The following is a 12,398-nucleotide window of genomic DNA, read 5'->3' on the forward strand; positions in this document are numbered from 1 at the left end:
GAGCACACTGTCCAGCCGCCTAAGTTCCCAGATCTTTTTTTGGAACCCTGTCAGCATACCTGGATCTTAAGAATGTGTTGTTAAGATCAAGTATGGCATTTTCTATGGCCATTTCATATGTGCAAGTATGGCCATTTCTTTACCGTCCCATCAGCCCATTGACTGCAATATTGATATCTCATGTTTCAAGCCCTCGTGATGTACTCAGACATCAATCACTTTTCTTTTACTTTATCAGGGATCCCTAACATTGATCTTGGAGAGTCCTTCAATACACCTATCATCATCAAGCACCTAACAAAGTTCAGTAATGAGCCTTACTGTAATCAGGTGTGCCACAGCAGATAAAGACCTCAAACATGCAGTACAGGGCCCCACATGGACCCCTTTCTCTACCCCTTGATTTTCTTCAAGTCTGCACCATATTTTTCCTTTTTGTGAAAACACAGAAATGTGACTTCCAGATTCCCAAGGTGTCTTTCCTTGGACTCACTTTGGCAGAGTGAAATATTCAGATGGGACCTGAGAAGGTGGGGTAGTGTCTAAGTGGCCCACTCCTCACTCACATAATAAAGTATGTCATTAATTCCAAGAAAGACAAGTGATTAGGAAACTACTGAACTTTAATTTTTTTTTAATGGCACATGCTGTTTCAGAGCGGAGCAGAGTGATTTAAGCTAAGCACAATATGATAATTGCGGTGAGGACAAATTAAAAACTGTATTGTAAATGTTAATACAAAGTAAAATTTGAAACAGATTTGTTGATGTTTTCAATTTAACATCCTTTCAAAATTAGCTATTTTAAAACTGCCCTGAATACACAAAGGTTTCAACAAAGTTCAATCCAATGTGCATAGTGTTGTGTTGTGCAAAATTGTGTCTCAGGGCAATATTATGCAGGTGTTGCCCTAAAGCAACAAAGCAAATATTTGGAGATATGCTAGACTGGACAATGCTTGATGTTTTGATGTAGCATCTACTATCAATTATAAAAAATGAACACAAGTATATTTCCCAGCCGCTGGAGTGGGGAAGAGTGGATCCCAGAATCTGATTAGAGATTCAGTTAGAAGGTCAGGTGATAGTCAGAGGTCAGAATGATATTTCTAACAAATACATGTGTGTGCCTGTATGTTCATATTTTTGTATGAAAAAGCAGTTGAATGTATGATTAATGCATATAAAGAATCATATGATGCATTCAAAAGTTTTGAGTCTTTATTTTCAATTTGAAGAAGAACCAGTGGGTAATAATAAGTCTACTGAAGAGAGTGAAGAGCTAAATGAAGAGAAGGAAGAAAATGAAGAAGGGTAGCACTTTTGCCTCACAGCAACAAGTTTCAATTTCAAACACTGGGATGTAATTCACACTACACAGACTTATTTTGTCCAGGGTGTTTATTTAACATTTCATGAGCACAAATATGGTCTTGCATTCTGTTAGAAGCACAGTGCCCATAATGATGCACTCTGTTATTTATAGTCTTCTAAGTGCCAGGGTATAAGTGTTTATCCAGCAGATTGGACATCTCCATCCAGGACAGGTCCCACTGCACCTCCGTTACATCCTGCTTCGTTGCAGGAAGTGCTACCGCTGGTACATCCTCTTTGGAGAGAGGCCAGCAGCTCTTGGTACAAAACATGTGGTTCCTTAAAAGAACACAAGAATCTTTAAAGCATTTGAAAGCTTGCTTGAGTTGTGATTCAGTTTTGGAGAGAAAAAAATACTTCAACTGCGTATTTCATACCGTTTCAGTTGTTTATATGAAAACATTTTATTTCTGTGTGTGCCTTCGAATGTTATAACAAGATGATGTTTTATCTTGTAGTCACGACAAAACTGACCTGTGGTGATAAATTAGCCAAATGGTTAAAGGTGTAATACACAGAAGGATAACCCCACATGATAGAAGGATCCATTTCCAGGAACCTGTTGAGAAGAAAAGAGATCAGTTTCAAAAGGATCTGGCATTACCATTCAGATTAGCAAACTACATTTTACCACACCATATCCTGGTCAGGCTTCTCATTAGCAGCAGGCACACCACAATATAACCAATGAACTGTGAGAGAAAAATGTACAGCAAGGTTTGTAGATCATCTATAAATGCAAGGTTTGAATCACGTGCAGATCTGCTGTTTACACTCTTACTGATCTACACGAATAATTTGCAGATCCCATGTGCACACACTGGCCTGATATTTCACTGATATGACATGAAAAGAAGCATCTTTTAATGGATACATAATTTTTATTTATTTATTTTTACCTTGAATTTTGCAAGTCAGTACAACCAGGTGCAGAGGAAGATGAAGAATCGGCTAATTTAGGCACACTCTTTGGACCCTTTGACTTCAGCTGAATGTCTTTTAGCATTTGTAGCACCATTAGCACCAGGCTGATGGAGTGGTTCTTCTGCCGGCAAAGCTTTGCCACTGATCTCTCCAAGATAAGTGCTGAAGCAGTTTTTTAAGAGCATGCGGAAAATCCTGGGGAATTGTGCCAGCAGTGACTACTTGGGGGATGAGTATATTCCAGGCACTCAAAGGGCTGTTTGTGAGTGCAATGGTAATTGAATATGCAGAATACAGAGTAACTTCAGCTCTTGGAGTACATTCCAGTCAAGCTGGTCGTGTTATCACAGAAGCTGGTTGTGTTATCACAGGAGTAAGAGGAGGAACGAAGGGCAACTCCTTTTCCAACCTATGGAGTAATTTGTCAAACTATAGCTCATAGAAGATAGAATATTGGACTTAAAGTGGGCTATGACTAAAAACATTACAGACAGTTCATTGTTTGCTGGTTTAAATCCTCAATTTTACATTTTCACCCTAGTTGCTGAAAGGAGAAAGAGTGTGCTCTGGATAATCAACCAAGATGACATATTTCGCTCTGATTTCTCACATTGATTAACAGGCTCAAGATCTGACCTCTCACTTACATCATGCTGGATATTTATACTACTGCTACAACTACAACTACTACTACTAACAACAACAATAATGATAGTAATAATAATAATAATAATAATAATAATAATAATAATAATAATAATAATAATAATAATAATAATAATAACAATAATAGTATTGTTGTTGTTGTTAAGTTTGATGATTTACTGAAGAGCCAGCTGTTGTTGTATTCACCTTATTGCTGTTTGGTTTTGGGGATGTGGCTCTAAAGATGTAATAGGATGTAGGTGTGGTGCTCCAATGAACACAGCATCATCTAGTTTCATTTCAAACAGCAATGTCTTAAACTTGAAATGCTCAGTGTCATTCTTTGACAGGCTATTGTACATAACAGGCATTACGAACAAATAAAATCTATGATTATATTTGTGTGGATCCGCAGCATGTCTCTTTCTGACTACTAGGTCAAACCTATATTTGTTGTGATAATGTTGTGATGGGTTTATTCCTCCCCCAATTTTTACAGTAATGTGTAGAATTTCTGATAATTGATAGTTTTGGTGTTTGATATGTTATTCTGGACTGAAGTGACATTCAACATGGTATTTTTATTGACACTGTAATGTGATACTCGTCATCTGAGGAAGTCGGGACATTGATGGTAAACCAGACATTGTATTTGATGCCGTAGATCACAATGGTCTTCTGTGACCCTTCTGACAAACTGAGAATGTGATACACAGACTTGTAGTTCTCGAGACAGGTTTGTGGTCTTGGCCTCGTCTCGGTCTCAACAGTCTGTAGTCTCGGTCTTGGTCTCGGTCTCGGGTCTCTCGGTCTCGGAATGTCTCGGACTGTCTGTTCGGTCTCAGGGGGGATTTGTAAGTTGCGGCTGGTGGTAAATTTCTGAGGTGGAACTTCATCATTCTTCAGTTTCAGCGCTCAGCGCCCGCTCCTCTCATCAACCGAGTCTCTGCTGCTCCAGTAACGTCTACGGCGGCTTGGACCTCAGTGATAACTGGCTTGTGGCGGCCAAGCCACAGACCAGACCGTCGTAAGACAGGTTAGTTTTACCCTACTGATGATGTGTTGTTGCAATAGTAATCCTGCTATCACATTGTTCAAAACAATTGGAAATTTACAATGTTTACAGAAATGGAGAAATGAAAGACAAAAAATAAAGAAACAAAACAAAAACAAATGTGGAGTATCTGAACCTTATGCAATATAAAACATATCTGAATCATGTTCTCTTTTTTTAATTGGCAAAAAAAAACACTTTAAATGTATATAATTATCCACATCTCTCACACTTAAATAATGTCCATAAGTCTTACACTTAAATAACTTTATCACACTTAAATCATGTGTATTAATCTCCAGGCTTGGGCAAATTACTCTTAAAAAGTAATCAGTTATAGTTATTAGTTATTTCAAAAAAGTAGCTTAGTAACTGAGTTACGATATTTTAAAAGTAACAAATTACTGGGCAAAATAGCTGTTGCATTACTTTAGAAAAAGTGTTTAAATATGGCAGAATTTGAATACCATAATACCTTAATGAAACTTTACTAACATGTTCAATTATTAATAATAAAACTAAATATATGATTAATGAAATAAATGAACATGACAGAATAAATTATAAACAGGAAACGCTACATTAATCTAAATTATTCAAACGTTGCTGTGTGATAATGAGACAATACACCAGTATAATTTAATTTCTAACTGTAGCTATAGTTTCTACATCTATTGACATAGATAGTTGCTCATATATGTAATGGTATCTGGGGGTGGGGGGCTTAATAGTCATGTCAGTCCTGAACAGCACTCAAGATTCAATCCCTCAAATAGTGTAGAAAAAGCGTCACGCAGCTACCACGCATACTTGACGTCAACATTTACAGTGAGTTTACTCAGAGACCTGCTCTGTCTCTGTGCCCGTAGTTAAATAAAATCTCATATTTACGCAGCTGAACCCAAGATGGTGCTGATGTTCTACAACTCATGCAAGATGGCAAAAAAAAACATTTATTTATTTATTTATCTATTTATTTATTTATTTATTTATTTATTTGTCTCGGTCTCGGTTGGTCTCGAGCTGAACTGGTCTTGGTCTTGGTCTTGGTCTTGGTGTTGGTCTTGGTCTTGGTCTTGAGACTCTCTGGTCTTGGTTAGTGTCTTGGTCTCAGTTGAGGCGGTCTTGACTACAAGTCTACTACAAGGACGGCTTTATGAGGAAGAAAGTTTATTTTCTCACAGTAGTGATGGTGAAGTGAAGAATCAAAAACACGCGTTCCGGTAAGAAAAAAAGCACTGTCTGACTGAATGTGAAGCAATTTCATCACCACCAGAGGGGGCCTTATTCACATTTTAGTGCAAACTTTCACTCTGTACTTCTACAGTATTTTAGTATTGTAGTTTAGATGTTCAAGAAAAAGCAGTAAAATAATTGCATGGTCACCATTTTTTTTTTTTTTTTTTTTTGCAGTATTTTTTTGTGATGCTATTTCCATTAAAATATTGGGCAAAAAACAACATATGATCTCTGACTAACAACTTGTAAATTCACACCGAAACACTGAAAAATACTAAATCAAATTCATGCCAAGCCTGAACATGAAAAATATGCAAACTATGGAAAGCTCGCCCCTCGTCTTGCAATAATCAATTATTGGCATCTCATACAGTCCACAAAAATATCAATAGTAAAATCACTAAAAATAAGGATAAATATTACCGCTAGTGGAGGCTTCTGTCCCATGTGTTGATGTGAAGTTACCTGAAAGATAAACAACTGATATCACACAAAAGAGTACATTATTTTATTGTTACTATGAACTGATTGTCAGGAAGACGTGTGGCTGACCTCGGTTAGGTCTCACTGCCAACCAGCTCTCTGCACTCTGCATCTTTCGATCCAGGGAAGCACACTTGTAATAGCCTTCATCTTGCTGTGTCACATTCATAATAGTCATCTCAGTGACTCCAGCTGAACTGGAGGAGGTGGAGGTGGTGATTTCTGTTCCATTTTTAAAGAATATCACCTTATTATTGTTTGCTCTCAAGGACTGACAGCACAAGACTACTTCATCACCCTCAAATACAGGGAAGGCTGGAGTCTTTAAGATCATGTCGTCATCTGCAGAACAAGGACAGAAGATATAAATAATGCAATCTTATCAATATTCACTTTGACAAGATGATTTTTTGTAGAAATGTATTTGCTTTTCTGAAGAGCTTTCCTGTGCAGTGTCCTAAAAATCCCTTTTGACAAAACTCACAGCTTACTGCGATGTTGACTGCACTGCTGCGGCCCTCTGAGCTCTCACACCAGTACAGTCCACTGTTCCCTCTGGCAGCTACAAAGGAACACATGTCAGATTTTCCTGCGCTAGCAGCACCATCATGTGGTGGACACTGCACAGGTTCAGCGACTGTGGCTCCCTCTGTTTGGCTCGGAGAGAAGTGCTTCAGCCTCCAGCCTGTGGAGTTGATCTGAGGAGGGGGGCACTGCACAGTGAAGCGCTCCCCTCTGAAAAACATCCTGGTGCTGGGAGTCAGACGCAGAGAGAACAGAGGAAACTCTGGAGGAGAGAGTAAGAGAGTTAGAAAGTTGGCTAATTATTCCAAGTTGAAGTTGAATTTTATAGAAAATATTTTAAGGTGCTCTGTTTGTGGCGCAAACCATAGTGTGATTTAAAACTTGTGTTGAATCTCAATATATAAAAATATTTTCCAGCAGTGAACATCAATCAGATTTCCCCAACAGACATTACTTTTCAACATAGGTAGTGGTCAGATAAAGGTCTGCCTGAATATCTGACTCTATTTTTCAGTGATATGTTAGCAAACAAAACATAATGTTTTGCATGGATTGTATATTGTCATTTACTCCCCATTTGCAAGAAAAGGTGAAAGCATTTAAGCTAAATTTGAATTTATCATTTCATCATTGAATCATATCGTTTATTTTATTTTGCAGCCAGAAAATTCCAGCAGCAGCATTCTCATAAATCCCTGATTTTGTATACACCTTTCCAGGGTTCGCATTTGATGGACTCTTTCTGCCTGGTAGATTTACATTTTATAATTAAACTTCAAGCTCTTGCACACCCTTGTGTTTTCTATGCCTGTTAGATAGACTTCCTTATTCACAAGCAGACTTGTTGACTCTTTAACTGAGTACTGCGTACTACTGCAGAAAGATGTGAAGCTGGATGCATTTTTAAAGTCATTTAAACAAATACACTAGAGACATGGTAAATATTTTTGAATGACATAATTATTTTGGGTATTTTGATGTCGACCAGATGAAAACTATCATCACCCTGGCACGTCCTTCCAGTGAGGGGAGCCCGTCTATCTCAAACAGGAAGCAAAAGGACGTATTAATTGAGTGTCTAAACCACTGTGACTCCTTGATAGTTCAGCGCTTTACGCTTTCATGAAGAGTGAAGACACCCCGTGGACAAAACTCATTCCAACTGCTAGTTCTGATGCCCATATTCTATCAATTATGACTCAAAATCCATGCTCAAAGATGATGGTGGAGATGAAGACTGACAGATAAACAGAGAGTTTTGCTTTATAGTTCTGCTTCCTACAGTACAGCAACCAACATGCCTGCAACCACTTCCTGCAATCAGCATCCAATCCAACAATCCCGTCTGCCATCACTCAGGATGTTACCAGATTCTTAATGTCAAATATTTTCAGGAAAAAACATAAAGGTCAATAAAAAATAAAATAAGTGAACATCTATTTGGCGGATACTGACCACAGTTCAGACTATTTCTGAATTGCGTTTGCTCTTGTCTGTCTGTCTTTCAGATAAATAAAAAAGCAAACAAACTTATGCTCAAAAGATATTTTAGGACACAAATGATAATAAAAACAACAACAACAACTAGAATTTGGCACTCAGAGAGCGCAGACCTCTGCCACAGGTCAAATCAGTCACCAAGCCGTGCTGCATGCCGCACGCCCCCTGTCGGCGGGCCTGCCCAACTATGTCAAAGACTGCCCTATCTCTCAATGATAAAGAATCCTTTAAAAAATTCCTGGATCCAGACAGTGATCCCGATCATCACCAAAATTGAATGGATTCTAAGTCAGCCCAAGGCCCACCTTTCCACAAAGTTTCATCGCAATCCATCCTTTACTTTTTCCATAATGTTGCTAACAGACCAACCAACCAGCAAACCGACGTGATAACATAACCTCCTGGCAGAGGTAAAAATAGACAGATGACGTCATGCGATTATGTACTTGACTATGTATTGTGTGTAAGGAATACTGTTTGTTTTCGAGATGTTTTTCTGCTTGGTGGTCTGCAATAAAGACTGAGCTAAAGATATAGAGCTGTCCCTTGCCAACAGCCCCATCCTAAATCCACATACATTATTGTGGTGCTGTATCGCCTTTATGGCCCCAACAGCTCCTACTCTTCCGTGAAGGCTTCAAGATGTTGAACTGTGTGGGAATTTTAACTTAATCATCCAGGGAGAAAAACATGTGGGATCACTGTGATGGTGAACAAGAGGGCTTGCAGTCTCCTCTAGTTTATCCCAAAGGTCTTAGAATGGGTTTAAGTCAGAGCTTTGCGCAGGTTATTCAATCCTACCACACCAAATTTATCCAGCCAGGCTTTTAAGAGGCTCATTTCCTGACCTTGGACACAGCAATGCTTGAGACAACAACAACAAAGATATTTCCCTCAAACTGCTCTCATCAGTTTGGAAACCTGTATTTGTAAAAGTACTCAGTAAACCAAAGGATTCACATTTCTCTGTCATGAATTAAGGCATTCCCAGGAAAAGCAACAGCTAATCACCCACCACAAATGTTACAAACGACTTGTCATCACACAGATAGATTAAGTTCTCAGACCTGTCGCTTTTGCAGAAAACATTTTCAAAAGCTGCAGAGTTCCACATTGGCCTCATATTGCCACCCTTCATTCTGATGCTAGTCATATATAAGCTCAGCAATATCAGGTTTACAAATTAAACCAAAACCACGATAGTACCAGCACAAAATTTTTATGCTGCTATTATCTCAAGTTAATGTTTGGAAGTCTGTAGTTCCTGGGGCAGCAAAAAAATAAAAAATAAAAATAAAAAATAAATTAAAAAACTGAAAAAAACTACAGAACAAATCTCAGGATCAGGGACTGTACCATGCAAGTCCACATGTCCACAGTTTAAATAAAAACTGCTTTGAAATGCTTCAACTTTGTAAGAATGTCTAACTTGTTAGCATTCCACCATTAGTCAACATTTAAATTATCTGTATTCTATCAATGAATGGATGTTCCACACTAAAAATGATGCGGCACTGTGGCGCATCAGTATCATGATGATATTTAAAGAGCTCCCCTTGAACACATTATGGTTTCAGCCCAGTGTGTAAAAGCAGACTGCACTGCTCAGTGTATACTTCTGTTTCATGTAAAGGACTGCAATAGCTTTCAGCTATTTCCGGATACAAAGACACAAAAAATATGCAAATTAGTGACAAATGTCAGGTAGACTAAATTGATATTTTGCATTAATTTACATTTCTATTGCACATATTTCTGGTGAAGTTTGGAGTCACATTTGAGTCTGCATGCATGTCACACAACAATCTTCCAACATTCACACAATAGTTTCTGGGAAGTTTCACAGCATATTTTTCAAATCTTTGACTGTAGCAACTGCTGCATACATTTTGTGCAACAGTTGCAAAGCAATTGAGAATTCATGGCATTATAAATCTGAGGTAAACATATATATGAAGTAAATTAAACAAAAAATACTGCACAACGAAAATGGAAAAGCATCTGGACGAAGACCTACAGACATGTTGGGGATTTATTTCTATTTCTTGCAAATGACATTATTTGAAAAATGAAATGAGAATTTTTTTACACAAATTTGAAAAGATCTGAATTTACTGTGTCTATTTTGCAAAAAAAAAAACCAAAGGTTTTCAACTTATCAAAAATTCCAAGACTTACAATATTTTGCAATCTGTACAAGGAAATTGGGAAACCCATATTTTGTAAATTGAACTGTAAATTTTAAGATCAATTTTCACAGCTCATCTGTGACAATGATATTTTAGACTGAAGATATTGTCAAATGCTTTTGTATTCCGGGTGCATGTGTTCCCTACAAGTCTCTTGTCCCTTGTCTCCCTTTGCTGTTGTTATTTGCGTGTTGGAGAAACCTGATGCCACACTGCAGTGGTTGTAGCTGCAGCTGCTTCTCAGCTGACACAACGAGAGGGGCTGGCTGGCTCTTCAGTACCACAGCGGTGATGTTTCCCCCGCTCTGCTCTGCCTTGCACCAGTAGATGCCGGCATCCTCCCTTGTTACTGCGGTGATGGAGTAGCTGTCACCGGAGACCAGGTGTCTGGGGTGTGGGGTCAGAGCGGTGTGCCACAGGTAACTCCATGCAGAAGTGGAGTTTGACTGCACCGTGCACTGCAGTAACACACTCTCACCGAGGTAGATAGTGGACCCTGGAGGTAACACGGTCACAACGGCCTTCCAAGAATCTGCAGGGGAACAAATCCTCATTACAGTCCTTGCCATGCTTACATCTGATACAGTGCAGCTCTATGCAACAGATGAAGGCTTTTTTTTAATGTTTTTATTTCAACCCATACCTTCAAGTGTAGAAACCTGCAGCGCAAATGCACCTGAAATACCAAAAAGAAGAAAAGAGCTTCACACAAACAGACACATCGTTGTCTGCCACCACAGCTTATTCCTGCTACACTGATGATGCTTCGGGTACACTCTGTTTTCTCTTCTGTCAGCCAATCAGCATTAGAATGTGTTAACATGAGCACAACAGGAAGCTGAGATGGTTTGCTCCCACATGCCAGATTATCAACCATGGTCATCAGCTAAATCGTAGATGATAGAATCAAGGCAACATAAACAAACCTTCTTTTTTTCTTTAATGTTTTCTTTACAGTTTAATTTAATACGACGCCCAGAAGCACATCTTTGTGCCTGTAAGACACAGCAGTCCCTCGCTCTGCTTTGAAGACCATCCCAGTCACGTTTTCTTTCTAGTAAAACACACACACACACACGCACGAACGCACGCACGCACGCACGCACGCACGCGCGAACACACGCACGCACGCACAGCTACAGTGCTGCCACACAGTGTGACACAGAGCAGAGCTTCGTACTCCTTAATGAGACGGTTTAGACGGTTATCGTCCCCATGGGAACAGAAGGAATGTACACACATTTGCTGTGTTTCCCTGTTAGACTCACACACACACACACACACACACACACACACACACACACACACACACACACACACACACACACACACAAACAGCACAATCACTACAACAATCAGATAATGACAAAATTTAGGTTTGCCAAAAATGGTTAAAAAAACGGGAGGTGAAAAACAACAGTTGTCCTGCTCCCTTTAAATCAATATTACATCTGTGAGGTTCAGACTGTGGCTGCTGCTCATCATTTGAACTCAGCACTGTCTGAGACTCCGAGCTGCAGGCTAACAGCCCAGTGAAATTTATAACCCTGCAAATCATGCTACTGATATCTGCATCAAATGAGGGAGTACAGCTTTGAATCCACGTCAGCGCTGCCCTGGCATCAGAAAGCAGATGCTTCTGAAAGTACTTGGACGAAATTTTTTTTTCTCCCTCCAGTGAAAATTTAAAGCTTTTTATTTCCATACAAAACACAAAAATATGCCACAGGTTCTGACCAGATGAAACCAGTGTGTGTGACTGTCAGCCAAGTAATATAAAATACTCACCTATCAGTGAGGAGATAAGTATGGTGATCATTCCGATGATGAATGAATCCCAGAATTAGGTTCGTGGTTTTAGCTTTCAGAAATCCAGCGATGTCTGCAATCGCCTGTTTTACTCAAAAGGCCATGCGACATGAAGCAATCACATCTCTTAAGAGGAGTTTTTTCTGACTATCCCAGAATACCCAGTGGCAGAGATGCAGATCTAGGTGGGGACATTTCCTTCCTGTGTGCTCTAACAGGTGGAGCCATCAGGCATGAGACTTCCATGCCAAAAGGCAGGGACGGGGGTTTAAACCACAGAATACCATATTTACCATCAGCGCGACTGTTTCTCTATTCTTGTTTTCATGTGATCTCACAAACTGTAAAATCAGTTGTTTCTCTTGCTGTTTTTTTTTGTCTTTGATTGACTTGATGCTGTCACTCGTCTGCTCTATTTATATCCTCCTCTTCTGCCCAGTTGCTGCAGATGTGAATGCTCATTTAGTCTTTGTGTTGCATTTCATTTTACTCACTATAATCCAGCCAGTCGCAGGCAGATAAACTTTTGCTATATTAATTAAGGGAAATCTCAACTCCCAGCCAATTAGTTTCCAGCCCGCCTGCAGCTCAGTCCAGCGGTTCAGTCCACAATGGAATAGCTCAGCAGGAAATGGGATGAACTGCCATCAAGTTTGG

General features: G+C 39.3%; 1 protein-coding gene across 2 annotated transcripts; it reads right to left on the reverse strand.

Annotated features, from left to right (window-relative positions):
• Positions 1–1,206: 1,206 nt before the first annotated feature.
• LOC115381750 (uncharacterized) lies at positions 1,207–11,898 on the reverse strand. Of its 2 annotated transcripts, XM_030083341.1 has the most exons (9): positions 11,721–11,898; positions 10,576–10,608; positions 10,411–10,464; positions 6,203–6,505; positions 5,966–6,060; positions 5,788–5,872; positions 5,659–5,700; positions 1,848–1,932; positions 1,207–1,652 (listed from the first exon to the last, which is right to left on the reverse strand). In XM_030083341.1, exons 1-9 carry the CDS (start codon positions 11,749–11,751, stop codon positions 1,490–1,492), a joined length of 891 nt encoding a protein of 296 aa, XP_029939201.1. In that variant the 5' UTR covers positions 11,752–11,898; the 3' UTR covers positions 1,207–1,489. The 2 variants fall into 2 exon arrangements, with proteins under 2 accessions (XP_029939201.1, XP_029939200.1); XM_030083340.1 differs by having other exon boundaries at positions 5,788–6,060; positions 11,721–11,896.
• Positions 11,899–12,398: the final 500 nt, after the last annotated feature.

The sequence above is a fragment of the Salarias fasciatus genome, chromosome 23, assembly GCF_902148845.1.
Source record: "Salarias fasciatus chromosome 23, fSalaFa1.1, whole genome shotgun sequence".
Taxonomy (NCBI): domain Eukaryota; kingdom Metazoa; phylum Chordata; class Actinopteri; order Blenniiformes; family Blenniidae; genus Salarias; species Salarias fasciatus.

What these genes read in the sequence shown, in the direction of transcription:
- LOC115381750 (XM_030083340.1), bottom strand. Translation starts at nt 11,751, where the DNA reads ATGATCACCATACTTATCTCCTCACTGATAG. An exon ending in AGGGTCCACTATCTACCTCG is followed by an intron (nt 6,506 to 10,410) that starts GTGAGAGTGTGT and finishes TCTCTCCTCCAG; the next exon opens with AGTTTCCTCTGTTCTCTCTG. An exon ending in GACAGAAGCCTCCACTAGCG is followed by an intron (nt 1,933 to 5,658) that starts GTAATATTTATC and finishes TCTTCTCAACAG; the next exon opens with GTTCCTGGAAATGGATCCTT.